The following is a 13,288-nucleotide window of genomic DNA, read 5'->3' as shown; positions in this document are numbered from 1 at the left end:
AAGCCCTTTGCACCAGGTGGTGGTGGAGGATGGGCTTTTTCATGTAGCCAGGGAGGGCACCCAGCCCGAGGTCAGAGGGTTCAGATCCGGGTTCAGGGTAGGGTTGGGCCCAGCAGGCTGTTAGCGGGCTCGGCCCTGGTGTAGCTGGCAGCCTCCATCTGCAGAGGGAGGAGGACAGAGCCCCCCAGGCCACCTTCCCCACCCACTGCCTGGCCCATCGCACAGCTTTCCCCAGAGAAATCCCAGCTGGCCTGAGCGCCTGTGGGGTGTCCCCTAGGAGGACTGGGCCTCTTCCTGCCCCGGGGTGTGGGGTAGCTCCCCGGAGGAGGCTCACCCTGCCTAGGGGCTGCTGGTGCCCTGCTCTGCTTGCCGCCCAGCCCCCGCTGTGTGCGTGGGGACTTTGCCCTGGAGAAGGTAGAAACTTCTGGGTGTCCGCTCAGCAAATTCTCTTCAGTCTCCCTCCTGCGCCTTTGCTCTGGGGGTGGGGGCTGCAGTCCTTCCCTGGGGCTCCCGACAAATTCTCTTCAGTCTCCCTCCTGCGCCCTTGCTCTGGGGGTGGGGGCCACAGTCCTTCCCTGGGGCTCCCGAGTGACAGCTCCTTCCAGTGGGTGTGGGGGGTTACAGCACTGACTTGGTGGTCACTGCTGTCCAGTCTCTGGCCCCAGCCCCGGCCCCGGCCCCTCAAAAGGGTCTGTGTGGTGGCTGCCGGGAGCCAGGAAAGGTTTAGCCAAGGATGAGATCAAGTGGGCTGTGACACCTCAAGCAGGCCCCGCTGAGACGTCCTCTTCAATGCCCTCACGGCTTCGTGCCTGTACGAGACCCTCCCGGAGCTGCGCCTGACACACAGTGGGAATTCCATGAGCTTTGTTGAGCGGGTGAATTCACAGGGCTGCCGTGCAGGGCAGGGAGGAAGGAGGTGGTCTTGCCACCCTCCTGGTACACCCTGGGGATGTCTGTGGGAGAGGCGAGACCTGCTCTGGGCAGCTTGCAAGGCGTAGCTGGATCGGCCCTACCCCTCCAGCCTGCAGCCCAGGCCTCCGGCGCTGGCCTTTGCGTCCTCTTGGGAGCCATCCTTTGCGCTGCATCTAGGCCCAAGCCGGGCTTGCCACCCACCCAGTCAGCAGTGTCCTCACCAGGCACACCCGATCGGGCTAGTTTGGGGTCTGGTAATTGTGGCCAGGACAGGTGGGAGGTCACTAGTCTCCTGCGGAACCTCCCAGCCCCCAACCTTAGGCTGCGGTCTGGGATGTTCACAGCTGGGATGACACCACCCTGCTGGGCCCCACGGAGCTGCGTACAGGACGCTACTGCCAGGTTGCTCTGAGTGGGCTGAGCCCATGATGGTGTGTGGTCAGGGGTTCCAAGGCAGGCATTTCCCCTGCAGGGGTGGGAATGGCCAGAGTTCAGACCTCAGGGCTGCCTAGGGGTGGGCAGCAGAGGCTGCCACAGCCCCAGCAGCAGTATCTGGTAGGGGGGAAGTGGGGCTGGGGACCCAGGGCAGGGCACAGCCCAGCTGGCTGCTGAGTGATGCTGCTGCCTTTGAGGGAGGTGAGGGGTAGGGGTTCCAGTCTTGCCGGCTCCCGCTCAGCCTTGACCGCCAGGAAAGCAGCCAGATCCAGGTCCAGCATGGGCACCCCTCCACGAGGCGTGGGCGTGCTCTGGCGGCACTGCGGACAGGGGATCCAGCGCTGCTCGGGTGCTGGGGCGTCCAGTCGCCGCACACACGCCTGGCAGAAGGTATGTCCGCAGTAGAGGCGGCGGGGCAGGTGCCCGGAGAGGTCATAGGCTGAGCAGCAGATGATGCAGTCTCTCCTGTGGGGGCCCCCCTCCTCCGAGGCCTGGGGGCCCTCTGGCTGCAGCATCCTACCAGAGGGAAGCCAGCAGTGGACATCCCACCTTGGGGACCGTCTGCCTGGATGGGGTGCTGGCCCCAGGAGCCCACCCCAGAGGTCAGGCGCTGGGTCTGTGGGGCTGGTGCATGCAGACCTGGGAGGGAGGGTGGCACCGGGGCACAGGCAGACACCAGGGTCTGCGCACCTCTGGTTCATGTGGGCGCCAGCCGGGCAGGCTCCTGTTCCCGCAGGACCCCCCTGGCCCAGCCCTGGGCCCCCACCCTCCCAGCCAACCTGAGCCCAGGTCTCTTACCTGCATGGGCTCTGCTGGGCGGCTATGCACAGCCACAGGGTGGCCGGAGAAGGGGGTGGGGACCCAGGGCGCCCTGCGGCTTTCTCCTGGGTTGCATTACTGGCCTTGCACGGGAGTCAGGAGAGAGGCAGGTGGCCAGCTGTGGCGGGCGTGGGCTCCCGTTTCAGCCACAAAGCCTTGAAACTAGATCTAACGGCACCGCCCACTTGCAAGAGATAAGGTGCCCCCCGCCCCTGCCCACCCCCTCCTGTCCAGACCCAGCCAGCTTCTGCTAACACCTCATCCAGGCTGGCCTTGCGGTCCATTCCCCCACTCTCAGGCCTTCTCCCCACACTCACACCCTTCCTCACGCTCAAAACCTCCCTCACCCCTCCTCTCCTCCTCCCCTCCCCCTTCCTTACCCTCTCCCTCCCCTCCCCTTTTCTCCCTCACCCTTACCCTCCCCTTCCCTTAACCTCCACTCCATACTGGAATGTTTTCCTGCCTTGGCCTCTGCTCACATCTCCTCCTCTAGGAAGCCTGCCAGGGTTCCCTGCTGGCTCAGAGCCCTCTGCAGACTTTGCCACTGTGCTTGTCTGTGGATCTGTGTGGCTGGCTTCTCAGCCTCACCTTGGTGCCCACCGGACGGCGGGGGGCTGCACCAGTCCGCATGGCCTCCAGGTGGCGCACCAGCTCCGTGTCTGGGGATCCCCACTCCCAGCCCGCGACCCTCCTTGGCGGGCAGCTCCCGGCTGCTCTGCGCATCTGCAGCCTCCAGGCCACCACGGGAGGCCCAGGTTCCAGGAGGTGCGATCAGTGTGTCCACACCGGACCGCAGGCAGAGCAGAGTTGGGGGACCAGGAAGGGTTGGAACGGCTGGGCAGGACCACAGGACCACTCACAGCCCCGCTGGGTGGGAGCAAATGGCCCCTCCTCACCCCTGCCCACCTTCTTGGCAGTCTGCCCCCAGGACTGGTCAGACAGGTTCCCGTGGCTGGCCTGGGTGCGGTCACCCTCCGGTGGGGGCCAGCAACGGGACAAGGCGGGGAGCTTGGCATGCTAAGTCCTGGCACAGGTTCGGGGCAGTGACCTATCCGTCCCACGCCTGGAGACCTCTGCATGCCACATGCCTGCCCTGCCCTGCTGTGGGGCCGGTCACCATGCGTCAGGGAAGGGCTGGCATGGCGTGAGGACCCGTCTGTCCTGCGTGGCCAGCTCGGCTGCCGCCTCCTCCCCTTGTCTCTGCCCTGCCCGGAACACCAGGGCATCCTGAGCTGGCCTCAACACTCACTCCCTGCCTGGCATCCTGGCATCCTGGCCTACAGCGGTGAGGCAGTACCTGTGCAGAGCAGCCTAGCACCTCGTGCTCAGCCCCAGAGAGGCCTCCACCCTGCTCAGACAGACCCGGAGACGGCCCAGAACCCACGGCCCCAGCCTCCTCCTGCCTCGTCCTCAAGGCCTGGTCCAGGCCACCTCCTCCTGGAAGCCCAGGCCCCGAGGCAGGACAGCAAGTATGCAGGAATTAGATATTTCCTGGGAAACTAGAATAACATCCCAGCCAAGGTTGGGAGGTGAATCACCAGTGGGCAGGGTGTGGTCCTGGCTTTCTGAGCTCTCCTGTCCCGACCTTCCACTCCCTGAAACCTGCAGCACCTGTGCCGCACCCACCACCCTCCTGCCAACACGCTCCTCCTCTTGGAGGCCTTTCGTGGGGTCCCCCTAGTTCTGTGCGCCACATCCTCCTGCTGTCCGACCCATGGACTGACCCCAGCTCAGTCTCAGCCTCAGCCCCAGGGAGCGCAAGTCAGCTCACATCCAGACCTGGCTCAGCCAGGGCCGTGGACACACTGCAAGCCCCCATGCAGCCTCTGGGCAGACCCAGGACTTGCAGGCTAGGGGAGAGTGTGGATGTCATGAGGCAGTAGCATCCCTGTCCCCGCAATGTCCACGGTGACTGTGTGTGTATGTGTCCTCGGGCCGGCATAAAGGGGCAGATGCCCTGTGTCCAGCTACAACCCCCTCCCAAAGGAGCCTGCAGCAAAGAAGAGTTGCTGGGAGGAAGATCACCCTGCTTTATTGCCTGGGCCTTAAGATAATCAAGAGTGTCCCTCTCCAGCCAGGGCCTGGGATTCCGTTTCAGGAGCTCGGGCTGAGCGGCCACCTTCCTGGTGGGTCCGTGCCCCAGTCCCTGGTGGGAAGGGGCTGACGCCCCTGACAACAGCCACCCCGAATGTCTGGGCACTGCCTGAGTCACCTTTGCTGAGGCCTGGGTCCTGGCCCTGGCAGGGTGGGCTGGGCTAGGAGATGACACAGCAGCAGCAGCTGTGGCAGCGGCAGAACGGGGGGCAGTGGCAGCAGCGGCAGCAGGGGCAGCAGCAGCAGTGGTGGGCGATGTCATCGCCACGCCCCACGGGCGGAGGGCCAGCATAGGTCAGTCCGGCCGGGCGCTGACTGCTGTTGTAGGGGTTGCCAGGCTGCTGCCAGGCCTGATGGTTCTGGATGGGGGCAGCCCTCTGGTCACCCTTGGTGCCCTTGGGCCCTGGGACCTCAGTCGGCTGCAAGAGGCGGGTTGGCTCCGGGGCACAGGGCCCCACTGGCAGCGGCTGCATCTCCGAGGATGAGGAACAGGGGGAAGCCACCTCTAACTGCTGCCCCAGGTCAGGCCGCAGGTGAGCCCGGGGGATGCTGATGTGGGCATATGGGTTCTTGACGACTATGTCTTGGGGGTCCATGGTCCAGCCTGCAGGGGGTGGGCAGAGAAGACAGATACGGACTCAGCGGAGTAGGAGGCTGCCCACGAGCCTGCGGCCCAAGAAAGCCCCCACCCAGGAGCGGCGTGCCTTGTCCTAGGCCAGCATCCCCAAGGCATCAGTGCCTGGGGTGCTGTCACTTCCAAATGTCTGTGCGAGGCTAGTGTCATGGGTGTGAGCCAAGCGTCAGTGAGCAGCAAGGGCCGGTGTCTCCCAGCTGCCACCCCTGCCAGGGATCCTCTCCCTGCCCTGGCAGCACTGGTCCTGGGATGGAGCTGGGAATGGCTGGTGGAGGCTGAGAGATGGGAGAGAAGGGGGTTGACCCTGCAGTGCCCCTGAGTTCAGGGCAGTCCCGGCGGCCGAGGGCTCACCTGTGGTAGCAGCGTGGCAGTCTGTCCTTTCGGTCTTCTGAGCTCTAGGTCCCAGTGCCTGAGTTGAGCGACTGGCAGCCGCCTTTTCCCTCCTTGGAAGGGGCGGGGCAATGGGGCGGGGCTCAGAAGTAGGGGCGGGGCAATGGGGCGGGGCTCAGAGATGGGGTTCCCAAGACCCCAAGAGGCCCCAGCAACGGGAGCACGGCAGCTGGCCCACTCCTCCTCCTCAGGTGGGCAGCAGCCCAGGCCTGGGCTTTGAGGGGCACTGCCAAACCGGTGACTCAGACCTTCACATCTGGGGCATGGCTGGGGCCCTAAAGGGCATCTGCAACTTGCCAGAGAGGAGGGCAGGAGGTGAGCCTGAGGTCATGGCTCTGGAAAGGAAGTGGGGTGAGGCCCTCAGATTCCCGGACCTGCAGTCCCCAGCCATTGCTCACACATCTCAAAGTCCCGGCTGAGGCAGGGCCTCTAAGTCTCTGAGCCTCTACTTAAGCAGAAACCAAGATGTTTGAGAGCCTTAGGCTCTTGGAGGCTTTCTGCTTTTTTTTTTTTTGAGATGGAGTCTTGCTCTGTTGCCCAGGCTGCAGTGCAGTGGCGTGATCTTGGCTCACTGCAACCTCTGCCTCCTGGGTTCAAGCGATTCTCCTGCTTCAGCCTCCCGAGTAGCTGGGATTACAGGCACCCACCACCACGCCTGGCTAATTTTTTGTATTTTTAGTAGAAACAGGGTTTCACTATGTTGGCCAGGATGGTTTCAAACCCCTGACCTCAGGTGATCTGCCTGCCTCGGCCTCCCAAAGTGCTGGGATTACAGGCGTGAGCCACCGCGCCCGGCCGATTTCTGTTTGAGACAGGGTCTCACTTTTCCATCCAGGCTGAGGTGCAGTGGCATGATCTGGCTCACTGTGGCCTCAACCTCCTGAGCTCTAGTGATCCTCCCACCTCGGTCTCCTGAGTAGCTGGGAGGACTACAGGTACACCACCGGGCCGGCGGATTCTTCATAGAGACCTAGGTCTCACTATGTTGCCTAGGCTGATCTCAAACTCCACCTCCCAAAGTGCTGGATTCCAGGCGTGAGCCACCGTGCCCAGTGGCTTTTCTGCTTTTTTCACTAATAAAAAATGTTTGATTTGCACGTTTTGTCACAGGTCTTATCTTACAATCAATGACACGGGCTTTAAACACTACTGACGTTTTTAGCTCATTTCTCGAACTGCAGTTACTCTCTGGCTGGCAGGCGTGGGGGCCACACGCGTCCCCCCAGCGTCCCCACCCTGGGCCCCCCGCCTCCAGCTGAGCACCGGCGGAGGCAGGGGTGCAGCGGGCACCGGGGAGTGCCGCGGGGGCGACCCATGCCTTGGGGCCCAGGGGAGCACCAGGAAGGGCGGGGTCCAGTCAGACGTGGCCTGTGTGGGGCCAGTCAGACCGGTCGGGACATGAGTTCAGGCAACCCGGCCCCGATTTGGGGAGAACTGGGTGCTCCTGGGGACCCAAAACTTAAGAGGCCGGAGACAGAGGTCCACTGCGCAGGCGCCGGAAGCCCCGCTCACCGCTCTGCCTGCCCCTTGCGTGGCGCCTATAGCGCATGCGCTAACAAGGCAGGTCCAGGCCGTGGAAATTTTATTTCCCAGAAGCCTCCGCGCTCCAGGGTTTCCCGAAGGACCCGGTTCGGATGTGACCAAGACTCGGCTTGGGGTTCCCCAGCTCTGAATGGCGGAGCTGTAAAGGCCGGGCCTGGGGGGCGGAGCCTTGTGATGGGGCGGGGCCTCATCCTTACGGGGCAGGGTCTCGCGGAGGGGGCGGGGCCTGCGGCCTGGTGCTTCCTCGAGCGCGCGCCGGGTGGGCGAGCAGAGCCTGCGGCGGAGCTGGGCTCCCGGCCCTCTCCAGGCCCAGGCTGCCTCAGTTGTCCCACCATCTTGCCAGGGCCCCGTAAGGACCCCTCCAGCAGCGCCCCTGTCACCCGCACAGCTCTCCCTATTGCTCTTCTGAGTGACACTAGCCCGAGGCCCCATGGAGGGGCCAAGCCAGACCCTATGGGCAGGGCCGCTCCTCCAGCCTGTTTTGCCCACGCGAGCTCCCGCACCAGGGGCACCGTCCCCTCTGAGCTCAGCACTCTGCAGGCCCTGGGGCTCTGCCTAGAGCAGGTGCGGTCTGGCCAGTCCAGCGGAGAGAGGAGCTGAAGGAGGCCAGGCTGTTCAGGGCCAGGTGCGGGGCCAGAGCTGGTCACAGCGTGGCAGCGGAGGCCCTCGAAGCCCTGGTCCGCTGCCCCACGGTGACCAGCAAGCCCGAGGGCTCCACAGGCAGAAGGCGGACCCAGGAAGGCAGGGAAGCCCCGGGTGAGGAAGCGGAGAGGCCCCGGGCCTGCGCGCTGGAGTGCCGGAGGCCACCCTGTCTGGGCAGGTGCGGTCCTCAGGGCCGCCTGCGCGCCGCACTGGGCTGCCAGCCTGTCCTTCGCGCACTCCCACCGGACCCGTCCGTCCACCGGCGTCGGCCCTCTGACCCGCTCCACCTGCCCAGCTCTTGCCCCTTAGGGTGACAGCACCCTCTCTGAGCTGCGGCACCGGGCATGGGCGAAGCTGGAGGACTCGGGGACTTCCCATGGGGCGGGGGGCGGGGGCAGGCACCGGTGGGCTCTGGAACCAGCTCCCCTGGGATCCACCGCGCAGGTCCCCTCCCTCTCCCTCCAGCGTCCTGAGGCCTCCTAGTGTGAGGGAGGAGAACAGCCGGATTCCCCTCCTGAATTTGGAGGCGGGAGGCTTGACCAGGACCCAGGGTCAGCCTGGAAAGAACTGGGGGAGACGCGGGGGTCCTGCCCCCCACGCAGTCCGCCAGCGAGGGCGACGCTGGGAGCGGACCGAGGGGCGGCCGGGAGGCTGGCCCCGCCCCGCAGACCCCGCGCGGGTCCCCAGACGGGGGGTGGCGCTGCGGGCGCGGGCGGGCGCCGCGCGCACTGCGGTCCCCGCGCCTCCGCCGCAGAGCGCGCCACGCTCCGCACGCACCTGCCGCCGCCGCCGCCGCGCCGAAACCCGCGCCCCGCGCCCGCGCCCGCGCCCCTCGGTGCCGCCCGGGCCCTGCCATCGCCTGAGGTCGCTGCGGCCGCCGCGGGAGCCGCCGGAGCCCCCCAAGCTGCCAGGCCAAGACGCGGGCGCCGCGTCCGGGCCTGCCTTTGAGACAACCTCTGCGGCGGCGGCGCGCGGCCGGGACGCCAGGCTGGGGCAGGTGAGCGCAGGGGGCGGGGGCCGGGGGCGGACTCAGCGCCCCTCCCCACGCGACGGGGGTCGGCCCTCGGGAAGGTGCGTCTGGCCTTGGAGGCGGGGACCGGGGAGGGGGTTGGGTTCCAAGCCCCGCGGAGGTCGGGATCCCACGACTGAGGTCAGGGTCAGAGGTCGGGCGCCCGGTCCTTTGTGCCCGGCGAGGGCTAGGGTGGAGGTAGCCCGAGCACTGCCCTCACGCCGTCTCTCACCTGCAGCTCAGGCCTGGTCCAGGCCTCGCCTCTGCTCCTGCCGCGGAGCCTGCCGCCCGGGTCCTCCTGCAGCCAGCGCTTCGGCTAGCTGCCTTCCCTGGGCGCCCTGTCCTGGAGCCATGGGGCCCACCCAGCCCCTGCCTGCCCCGATGTCCCGGCCCGCGGCCTGCTGACCTCGGCTACAGGGGGAGCCCCCCCCCGCGCCCCCTCGCCAGCCTCAGCAGCCAGAGACCCTGGGTGAGACCCTGGGCCAGACCCCCAGCCCAGGGCAGCCTCCCACACCCCCCTGCCCCCGCCTGCCTCCCCCTCCCCCACCCCTTCCTCCTCCTCCCAGGACTGGACCAGAGAAGCCACTGTGGCCACTGGGGGGGGCCCTGCGCCCCCAACTCTCGCCGGCTGCCCCTAGTAGGAGTCCACGGGCTGGCCGGGGGCTCCCTCAGGCCTGGCGAGACCAGGATGCTGCCCCGTCACCTGCCCCCCAGCCCCACACAACGCCCCCACCCACCCGAACATCCAGTCTGACTGGAGACAGCCGGATGCCCTCTGACCCCGGGCCCGAGGTGGGCAGTGGCTGGCCAGGCCTCCTCATGTCCTGCCTGAAGGGCCCCCATGTCATCCTCAAGATGGAGGCCATGAAGATTGTCCACCCTGAGAAGTTCCCTGAGCTACCGGCTGCCCCCTGCTTCCCGCCTGCTCCCCGGTCCACCCCAACTCTGGCACCCAAGCGTGCCTGGCCCTCAGACACAGAGATCATTGTCAACCAGGCATGTGGGGGGGACATGCCTGCCTTGGAAGGGGCACCCCATACCCCGCCGCTGCCGCGGCGGCCCCGTAAGGGAAGCACAGAGCTGGGCTTTCCCCGTGTAGCCCCAGAGGATGAGGTCATTGTGAATCAGTACGTGATTCGGCCCGGCCCCTCGGCCTCGGCGGCTTCTTCGGCAGCGGCAGGCGAGCCCCTGGAGTGCCCCACCTGTGGGCACACCTACAACGTCACCCAGCGGCGGCCCCGTGTGCTGTCCTGCCTGCACTCTGTGTGTGAGCAGTGCCTGCAGATTCTCTATGAGTCCTGCCCCAAGTACAAGTTCATCTCCTGCCCCACCTGCCGCCGCGAGACTGTGCTCTTCACCGACTACGGCCTGGCCGCGCTGGCTGTCAACACATCCATCCTGAGCCGCCTGCCGCCCGAGGCGCTGACAGCCCCATCCGGGGGTCAGTGGGGGGCTGAGCCCGAGGGCAGCTGCTACCAGACCTTCCGGCAGTACTGTGGGGCCGCGTGCACCTGCCACGTGCGGAACCCACTGTCCGCCTGCTCCATCATGTAGTAGTGCCTGCCCGCCCGCCACTGCCCGCTGAGCCTCACTCGCCGCTTCTTCAGGGACCCAGCCCTGCCCTGCCACCCGCTGACCCTTCCTTCCCCACCATGGCTTCTGGCCCCACCCCAAGTGGCATTGTCGCTGCAGCCAACTTTGCCATTAAAACTCTTTGCCAAAGTTTGCACCTGTTCCCTGGACTGAAGCTTGCTCCTGTGGGCTGTGCTCAGGCCTAGGCCTATGGTGGGCACCCAGGGCTGCAATCCAGACAGGGTCCAGCTTGGAGCTTCCAGAGAGAGGCCCAGCACTGCTCAGGGTGGGCCTGCTCTGCGCACTGGGGGCTGGGCTGGGCTGTGAGCGTGGGTGCAAACCCCCACACGTACAGTGGGCTGCTTATGTGCGCCTGGCGGGGCTGTGCGGTGGGTGTACAGAGCCACCCCAGCTGGGCGGAGGGACATTTTCAATGGTATGGGGGACAATTCAGTTGATTTCCCTCCTGGTGCCCACCTGGCCCTGAGCACCCACCTGGATCTTCCAAGGTTGTGAGGGGCATCTGTCTATCGGCATCTGTGCAGGGGTTAGGGACAAAGACCGGCTGAGAGGGTGGTAGGGCAAGAAGGACCCAGCGTCTCCTGTCTGGCACCTGGACCACCTGGGTGTGAGGAAGAGTCCGCCCCAAGCTGGGTGTGGTGTCTCACGCCTGAAATCCCAGCACTTCAGTAGGCCAAGGTGGATGGATCACCTGAGGTCAGGAGTTCAAAACGAGGCTGGCCAACGTGGTGAAACCTCTTCTCTACTAAAAATACAAAAAAATTAGCCAGGTGTGGTGGCGCGTGCCTGTAATTCCAGCTATTCAGGAGGGTGAGGCAAGAGAATTGCTTGAACTCAGGAGGTAGAGGTTGCAGTGAGCAGAAATCGTGCCACTGCACTCCAACCTGAGCAACAGAGTGAGACTCTGTCTCAAAAAAAAAAAAAAAAAAAAAAAAGCCCGCCCAGATGGTGAAAATGGGGTAACAAAGACAAGCAATAACAATGGCATCCCCAGGAGCTGGTTTATTGAAAGCTGCTTCATGTTCGGGCTCAGTGCTCCATCTCTCGCTGGGCCACCGATGTCTCCATCCCAGGTGTGGTGACATGAGGGTGTGCAGAGGCAGAGCTGGGCCTGGTGCTTATGTTCCAAGGTCTGGGTGGGCCCTTGTCCCCTGCAATAAAGGCCAGCACCCACCCCCGGCTGGTCCAGGCCTGACCAGGTGGGGAGAGGAGCCTTTGCAGGCTGAATTTTCGCAGCATGGGCCCCTCCCCCGGCTGGCCTGACCTTCAGGGACATGCACTGGCCCTTATCTGAACACAAAGTGGGCGGAGTCCCTGCCCTCTCCAAGGAACTCGCTGCTGTATCTCTGTTCACTTTCATGCCTGCTGTGCCTGGCTGGCCCTCGGAGGGGGAAGTGTGGCCAGCATCGGCCCGTGGCCAGTATGGTGCCCGTCTACTGCAGGGTGAATGGGGCCCTGCTCACAGACCTTCCTGCTGGGCCAGCCTCCTCCAGAAGCTGTCCTTGGGCACCAGTGTCCTTGGGTTCAGCTAGTGTCTGGGCAGCAGTACAGCCATGGACTCTGGCAGGGTCAGGCTCCTGGGTAGCCCTGGTCGTGGGTTCAGCAATGGGAGGTCTTGATTGAAGGCCACTGCCCTGGACCCAACCTTGGGTTTTTCAGCCTGGTCATCAGGCCTCACAGCACCCAGGCATGGGGACGTGGGTCAGTCTGGGCCCCCTGGCCTGTTGGCGTCAGGGTTGTCCTGGGCTCTGCTCAGCGGCCAGAGCGGTCCAGCAGCATGAAAAGCAGCCCCAGCAGCACGAGTGGCGTGAAGACCAGCAGCAGCCCCAGCAGCTCAAGGGCCAGCAGGCTCAGCAGCACCAGGCGGCGGGCACAGGGTCCCCGCTCCCGCAGGGCCCAGAGCCGGGCACCCAGGCAGGGGGGACAGGGCAGGAAGGGCAGGCAGCCCCGGCCGCCCGCGGGCCCTGCCAGGAAGCGCAGGTGGTAGCGGTGCTCCAGGGAGCCCCAGGGCCCAGGGTTGCGGTGCTGGGGTGCAGGGGTCTCTCGGCGGGGCTGGTGTGAGGGCCCGTCGGCCTGTAGCAGCTCCTCCTGCAGTCGGCAGATCTCCCACTCCAGCATGGGCGTCTTCTGACGGCACAGCGGGCAGCGCACCCGGCCCAGGTCGGCACTGGGGGCCGAGCCCAGAAGCCTGTGCAGGCAGCCCGTACACAGGCCATGGCCGCAGTTCAGCAGGGCCAGGCGGTACTCTCCGGCCCCGTAAGGCTCTGTGCAGATTGGGCACTCCTCCTCTTCCCCCTGCCCCGCTGCCTGCTCTCTCCCCTCCTCCTTCCAAGTTGGAAGGGCCCAGGCACCCTCCGTGGCCACGGCCCCCAGCAGGGGCTCACTGGCTGGAGTCTCGGCACCTTGGGGGGGCCCAAGGTCATTCCCTTCACTTGCTGGCACTTGGCACACAGGGTCCAGGCACTCAAAGCCCAGAAAAGGTCCAGGTGGACTGACATGCCCAGAGCTGGAGTCGGCCGGGTGGAGGGTGGGGGCCCCAGGGCACGGTTCAGAGGTGGTGGCCCTGGGGCAGGAGTCAGGATAGGAGGGCAGGGACCCCAGGGCGGCAACAGGGGCGGCCCTCAAGGGGAAGCAGGGTCTGGGCTCCACCAGGGCTCTGGCACTGACCTCCCGGCTGGCTCTCCTCACTGGAATTGGACTTTACTGGGGCCCCAGCAAGGCTGGCCTGCTCTGGGTGGATCCTGGGCCCACACGGTGCCGTCCCCAGTCAGATCTGGCTGGAACCCAGCCTCAGCCATGTTTAGTACTGTGCCAGCGACCCGCCGACCACAGATAGCGACCCTGAGACAGCGAGGCGGGTGTGAACAGCCACCGGACTCCTCCAACAGGACTTTTCTTCCCAGTGCCTAAAACCCCTCCCAGGGGCGGGCCTGCACCAACCACGCCCCCTCCCGCCGCTCCTCTTTCCGGCAGCCTCGACTCCCTGGTAGGACTGACGGACGGCTTGGCTACACCTTCCCAGCACCTGCCCGGAACCTGGTCCTGGCGATCAGACCTTAGCCGACCCACCAAGCCCTTGAGAACGAGGTAGTCAGAGCGCATATCACATTAGAGACAGACAGAAGAGCTGCAGAGGCCACTGGGGTACAGGCAGCCCAGCAAGGGTGCACCATGGCACCCACCCACCCAGCACCCAGGGCACCGGGAGGAGCTAGAGG

At 65.6% G+C, this 13,288-nt stretch overlaps 4 protein-coding genes across 4 annotated transcripts; 1 reads left to right on the top strand and 3 right to left on the bottom strand.

Moving 5' to 3' along the window:
* Positions 1-895: 895 nt before the first annotated feature.
* On the bottom strand, positions 896-2,375 carry LOC105471979 (ring finger protein 224). The gene has a single exon (XM_011724883.2). The coding sequence runs from the start codon at positions 2,046-2,048 to the stop codon at positions 1,404-1,406; it is 645 nt and encodes a 214-aa protein (XP_011723185.2). The 5' UTR covers positions 2,049-2,375; the 3' UTR covers positions 896-1,403.
* Positions 2,376-3,608: 1,233 nt separating this feature from the next.
* LOC105471978 (cysteine rich tail 1) lies at positions 3,609-8,762 on the bottom strand. Its single transcript, XM_071078694.1, has 3 exons — positions 8,710-8,762; positions 5,246-5,619; positions 3,609-4,864 (listed from the first exon to the last, which is right to left on the bottom strand). Exon 3 carries the CDS (start codon positions 4,854-4,856, stop codon positions 4,422-4,424), a length of 435 nt encoding a protein of 144 aa, XP_070934795.1. The 5' UTR covers positions 4,857-4,864; positions 5,246-5,619; positions 8,710-8,762; the 3' UTR covers positions 3,609-4,421.
* Positions 8,763-9,020: 258 nt separating this feature from the next.
* On the top strand, positions 9,021-10,206 carry LOC105471976 (ring finger protein 208). The gene has a single exon (XM_011724881.3). It carries the CDS (start codon positions 9,246-9,248, stop codon positions 10,029-10,031), a length of 786 nt encoding a protein of 261 aa, XP_011723183.1. The 5' UTR covers positions 9,021-9,245; the 3' UTR covers positions 10,032-10,206.
* Positions 10,207-11,057: 851 nt separating this feature from the next.
* LOC105472057 (ring finger protein-like) lies at positions 11,058-13,159 on the bottom strand. The gene has a single exon (XM_071078665.1). It carries the CDS (start codon positions 12,186-12,188, stop codon positions 11,823-11,825), a length of 366 nt encoding a protein of 121 aa, XP_070934766.1. The 5' UTR covers positions 12,189-13,159; the 3' UTR covers positions 11,058-11,822.
* Positions 13,160-13,288: the final 129 nt, after the last annotated feature.

This window comes from Macaca nemestrina, chromosome 14, assembly GCF_043159975.1.
Source record: "Macaca nemestrina isolate mMacNem1 chromosome 14, mMacNem.hap1, whole genome shotgun sequence".
Classification (NCBI taxonomy): domain Eukaryota; kingdom Metazoa; phylum Chordata; class Mammalia; order Primates; family Cercopithecidae; genus Macaca; species Macaca nemestrina.
The sequence above is the reverse complement of the archived record's forward strand: the minus strand, read 5'-3'. Positions and strand labels throughout refer to the sequence as shown.